The sequence below is a fragment of the Orycteropus afer genome, unplaced genomic scaffold, assembly GCF_000298275.1.
Source record: "Orycteropus afer afer isolate SDZICR_OR568_19922 unplaced genomic scaffold, OryAfe1.0 scaffold00002, whole genome shotgun sequence".
NCBI lineage: Eukaryota > Metazoa > Chordata > Mammalia > Tubulidentata > Orycteropodidae > Orycteropus > Orycteropus afer.
Genome location: NW_006921589.1, coordinates 506674 through 512645, shown reverse-complemented (window position 1 = coordinate 512645; position 5972 = coordinate 506674). Strand labels below are relative to the sequence as shown.

General features: G+C 41.5%; 1 protein-coding gene across 1 annotated transcript in view; it reads right to left on the bottom strand.

Moving 5' to 3' along the window:
* The window catches only part of COL4A4 (collagen type IV alpha 4 chain), a 143303-nt gene that overhangs the window by 111197 nt on the left and 26134 nt on the right, over nt 1–5972 (bottom strand). The window contains exons 4-6 of the mRNA XM_042783095.1: nt 2979–3113; nt 1610–1654; nt 845–961 (exon numbers count right to left, since the gene is read on the bottom strand). Coding sequence (XP_042639029.1) covers nt 845–961; nt 1610–1654; nt 2979–3113 — 297 coding nt within the window. The remainder of the gene's footprint in view (nt 1–844; nt 962–1609; nt 1655–2978; nt 3114–5972) is intronic.

The following is a 5972-nucleotide window of genomic DNA, read 5'->3' as shown; positions in this document are numbered from 1 at the left end:
GACACGGAAGGCAGAAATGAGGAAAATGTCCTTTCCTTGGAACTGTTGTTGCTGCCAAACAGGAAGGTAGAAGCACAAGTGTTTGTGTCTAGATGCAGGGGTGACAGGCAGTGTCAGTTTATAATGCAGGAGCCATTTCCTTCTGTAGAGATCTCAGCTAAGTATTCAATTTGGAAATCAGTGTGGTGGGCTCCGAGTTCCACCCCTCCAACCATTCCAAACCCGTCCACTGCTATCGAGTTGATTCCAACTCACAGCAACCCCCATTGGGTTTCCAAGGCTGTAAATCTTTACAGAAGTAGATTGCCTCATCTTCCTCCCATGGAGTGGCTGGTGGGTTTGAACCACTAACCTTCTGGTTAGCAGCGAAATGCCTTACACACCACACCACCAGAGTTCCTTCCAACCATTACAGTAAGTATCAAATTCCCTGTATTCAATTCCTTTCTGCTTGAAATACCTAGTTGGGTTCACATGTCTCCTCTGAACCCTGACTGACAAAGAACTTAAGTTTTGCTAACTGTCCTCCTGGCTCCCCCTCCCCTCCCATCCATTGTCTCCCAGCATCAGGGGCATCTTACTGAAACATCAATCAGATCCTGTCGCATCCTTCCTTAGAGCTATTCAGAATGGCATGGAAGATGACACTCAGTCTCCAACCATAGTGCCCATGTGTTCTAGGTCCTGGCCACTTCTTTGCCTTCACCTCCTGGCCACCCCTGTTTTTCTTCCCTGCTCTAGGCACACTTGCATTGACTCTGTATCTCCAAGCACACCAAGCCTGTTCCCACTGCAGGACTTCTGCAGTCAAGATTCCCATCAGGATGAGACACGAATGTCTTACTGGGGGCCCTACTGGGCCAGGAGCTCCGTTTTCTCCCGGAAGCCCTGGATCACCTCTTGAGCCATTGTAGCCATTCACGCCAGGTTTGCCTCTGGATCCTGGAAGTCCTGGGTATCCCTACAGACAGAAAACAGAATTAGAAAGGAACCATTTTTGCAAGACTATTATGACTCAGAGATTACACAGTATGGGTACCCCAGTGATGGCAACAATGACTCACGTGTTCACGTGTTGATTTCTACAAAACTTCCTTCCTCACCTACAAGTACTATGAGCATAGTTCAAAAAATTCAGTACTTCCAAATTTTAATTAATTTAGTTTGAAAGGTTTGGGGGCAATTTCCTTTGAAATACTTATACAGATTCAATTGTAAATCCCTTCAAATAACTCTTCCTTCTTTCATTTGATTTTTTATACTAGAAATGAGAATCTTCAATCCACTTCCAATTTCAGGACTCCTCACTAAACAAGAACTTTCATTCTGAGTACAGATTTCTTTCCAGAACATTGGATCTGATGTGACAAGTGTAACGAGCTAACATTTTGGAATGTTTCATTTAACCTGTTCGAAATCTTTCTCTTCAAGTAAAGAGTTCTGGCTCTCAAGGTTACTGTACAAAACAGGATACACATACACTTCCTGCACTAAGACGAGAAAAGAAAAGGACAGTTCCACTTTACGTTTGAACATGTGGCCTTGTGAGTTTTGATAAATGTTTCTTCTTTCTTTTTTAAAAAATGAAAAAAAATGCAGGGGTACCTACAGATATGCCATCCAAACCAGGAAACCCAGGAACACCAGTTGGGCCCTAAAATCCCAGAAAATAAAGCAAAAATATACAAATTACTAAATTATTAGATTAACAAGCTGATTCACTTGACAACACTAAGAAACACTGACTCATCTTTAAAAACATTTAGTAGTCATTGTCACCTGTTTTTACATTAATGAACTTAAATGTCAACATTTAAGAAGTCCTCTTTTGTTATCTCTAATTAGGAAAGCAACTTGGCAGAATCAATTAAAATAAAGCATCATTCAACTGAACTCACCCCCTTGGCTCAGCTTGCAGGCAAATGATAGGCCTATCAGGTGAACAGTATCGTCACGGAAGTACACACCCTTTAGAACAATCACCCACACAAGGTCAAAATGGCAGCATTTGCCCAGGGATAAAGCTTAGGAGGCAGGAAGGGACAGGAAAAAGGACGGAACGGTAAACTCTGGGAGGAAGTGGGGACAGTGCTGTTACCCTGTGGGGATTGCAATCAACGTAATGAATCGAATATGTATGAATTGTTAACGGAAAACGAATTTACTGTGTAAGCTTTCACCCAAAGCACAATTAAAAGGAAAAAAAAAAAATAAGCTTCACAGTTAAAAAAATAACTGAAATGAAACACACTTTCAACACCCTGTAAGCCAGACATTCAACTTCTCAGAATTTATCCTAGAGCAACAAGCACTTGTATATGTGAGCACAGGGAATGTACAGTTGCACTGCACACAATTGAGGCAGAACCTTGAATTCTCATTAATTGGAGAATAAACTATATTTTACCTGCATTATGGCAGGTTATGCAGTATTTTTAAAAGAATATGTCCAATCTATAAATTGATATGGAATGATCTTTAAGGTTCAGAATAATACATAAACATAATATCATTTAAGTTTTTAAGAAAGCCACAACAAACAATGCTATGACTCCTCACTAGATATAAACTCACTGCCATCAAGTCGAACCCAATTCATAGTGACCCCTCCTTGGGTTTCCGAGACAGTGTCATTACGGAAGTAGATTGCCCAACCTTCCTTCCGAGGAGTGGCTGGTGGGTTTGAACCGCCAGCCTCCTGCTTAGCAGTCAAGTGCCTTAGGCACTTCGCCACCAGAGTTAATTCACTGGGTATATCCTTGTGCATTTAAGTATGAAGGAAAGATCTGGAAGGGCATGCTCCTCAGTAAAGGGAGTAAAGGGTGATTGTTGAAGGGAAGCTTAGACTTCATTTCATAAAAGGTACAAGTATGTACACTACCTGGGATTATTTCAAAATAAGAAAGAAAAAATTAAAAGCTGGCGTAACAGTGCCGGTGAGTGGCTGCCATAAAGCTTGCTCTCCAGAGGAGGCCCACCTTGTCTCCTTTCTGCCCAGCTGCTCCAGGAGGGCCACTGTCACCTCGCAGCCCTTTCTCTCCTGGAATCCCGATGGGTCCTGGGGGTCCCAAGGCTCCAATTGGACCCTGTGGTCCCAGTAGTCCTGGTTGACCCTGAGAAAGATGAAAAAGAAGGGAGAGAGATGGTTCAGAAGTAGTGTCTTTTGACACCAATATATGGTCACTTGTGCCTGGTACATTAAATACTAGCTCTTTTTATATTATTATTACCCATAGTTACTTATTAAATGGGAAAGCAAAAAAGGCACTAAGAAAAAAAAAGTCTTAAGTCCTAATTGTAGAGAAACAAAAAGACATTTTCTCTACATAAATGCTTATAAATGAACATTTGTAGAAAGATATATAAGAAATGACACCATGTCTCAGATGCAGAAAGACAAGATAGGGCAATTTTATATTCTGTTTTGTGTGTATTTAACCATAAGCAAATGCAACTTTTCCAACAAATCAATTACCTTTTACACATCTAATGTCAAGTGACTTTAGACAAGAGGGCTAAGCTCATTCCATGGGGAAGCAAAAGTTTCTTCAATAAATAGCAGTAAATCTTTATGGAAGCAGATTGCCCATCTTGCTTCCACAGAATGGCTGTGGGTTTGAACCGCCAGTCTTCTGGTTAGCAGTCAAATGCCTTAGAGACTGCACCGCCAGAGCTCCTTAACCAATGGTGCTGTGACAATGGGATCTCCAGACTCAAAAAAAGGAAGCAGGACCCTTATCTCATACAAGTCTAAAAATTAACTCAGACTGGATCAAGGGCCTAAATATAAGAACTGAAACTATAAAACTCTTAGAATAAAACATTGGAGTAATGCTTTGGTCCTACTTTTCAACAATGGAGGCTTAGATATAACACAAAAGTAGCACCAGCAAGAAAAGACAGAATAAATAAACTGGACTTCATTAAAACTGAAAGTTCTGTGCACCAAAGGACTTTACCAACAACATGAAGAGACAACGCATAGACTGAGAGAAAATATTTGGGAACCATGTATCTGACAAGGGTTTCAAACCCAGGATATATAATGATCTCCTACAACTCAACAAGACAAAGATAAGCAACCCAATCGGCAAATGAGCAAAGGACTTGAATGGTCAGTTCACCAAAGAAGATACACAAATGGCCAGTGAGCATGTGTAAAAATGCTCAGTATCATTAGTAGTTAGGGAAATAATGTACATCAAAACCACAATGAGATACTCTTTCACCCCCACCGTTGCTGCTGTTGTTCGATGCTGTTGAGTCGGTTCACAGAGACGCCACACGACGGAATTCAACCCCGCCTGGTCCTGTGCCATCTCACAATCTTTGCCATAGCTGAGCCCACTGTTGCAGCCACTCTGCCAGTTCATCTCGTCTAGGGTCCTTCTCTTTTTCTCTGATCCTCTACCAGGCATGATGTCCTTTCCCAAGGACTGGTCCCTCCTCATAACCTGTCCAAAGTCCGTGAGATGAAGTCTTGCCATTCTTGCTTCTAAGGAGCATTCTGGCTGTACTTCTTCCAAGGCAGACTTGTTCTTTCTTCGAGCAGTCCATGGTATACTCAGTGTTCACTGCCAACACCACAATTCAAAGGCATCAGTTCTTCTTCAGTGTTCCTTATTCATTGTCCAACTTTCACGTGCAGACGAGGTGACTGAAAATACTATGGCTTGTGTCAGGTGCACCTGAGTCCTCAAACTGCCATCTTTGCTTTTAAATACTTTAATGTGGTCTTTTGCAGGTATGGCCAATGCAATACGACTTCTGATTTCTTGATTGCTGCTTCCACAGGTGTTGATTGTGGATCCAAGTAAAATGAACTCTTTGCCTATGTCAATCTTTTCTCCATTTATAATGGTGTTGCTTATTGGTCCAGTTGTGAGGATTTTTGTTTTCTTTATGTTGAGGTGTAATCCATACTGAAGACTGTAGTCTTTAATCTTCATCAGTAAGTGCTTCAAGTCATCTTCACTTTCAGCAAGCAAGGTTGTATCATCTGCACATCACAGGTTGTTAATGAGTATTCTTCCAATCCTGATGTGTGTTCTTCTTCATATAGTCCACCTTCCCAGATTATGTGCTCAGCATACAGGCTGAATAAGTATGATGAAAGGATACAATTCTGACACACACACCTTCACGGATTCTAAACCACATGTTAACTCCTTGTTCTGTTCAAACAATTGTCTCTTTGGTCTATGTATAGGTTCTTCATGAGCACCATTAAGTGTTCTGGAATTCCCATCCTTTGCAATGTTATCTATAATTTGTTTTGATCTACACAGTGTAATGCGTTTACATAGCCCATAAAACACAGGTTAAACCTAATGCCTGAGCCGCCAGAGTGCGAGAAAAGTCAACCCTGACTCGATTTCCTTATTCCTAAATGAGGAACCCAAGGCACAGAGAGACAAAGAACTAGCCTGAGGCCATGCACCCAGCAAGTGTGGTGCAGAGGAGCAAGTGGGAGCTCCTCTGACTGGAGATGTGCAGCCCTTTCGACCCCAGTGTTTGTCTGTCAATCTTACTCCCCTCTACACTCTCATTCCACCCTCAATTCATTTATGCGCTTATACTTCTTTGCACTAACTTAGCTTCTGGTTAGGCAGATGGCTAGTTCTAATGAACACCTAATTACACTCACCACCTGTTTTTCATTGTTGTTTCCTGTATCTGATCAGGATGGTGTCTTCTAATAAGTTTTTGAGGCCAGGGATCAGTGTACAGTCTAGTTTCAGCCCCAGTACCTAGGCCACTGTCTTGCACAGTGTAAATTCTAAGCAATATAAGGCATATAAATTCAAAATACTCATGGATTGCCTAATACATTAAGATTCTATGGTTAATACTGACCAAGAAGCATTAGCCAGCATGCCCTCTTCTTTTGAACGTCTGGTTGTACTTCAATAAGTAGCCACCAGGTGGCACTATAACTTCATGTAAAGCCTGAAATATGCCTCACGTAAAAA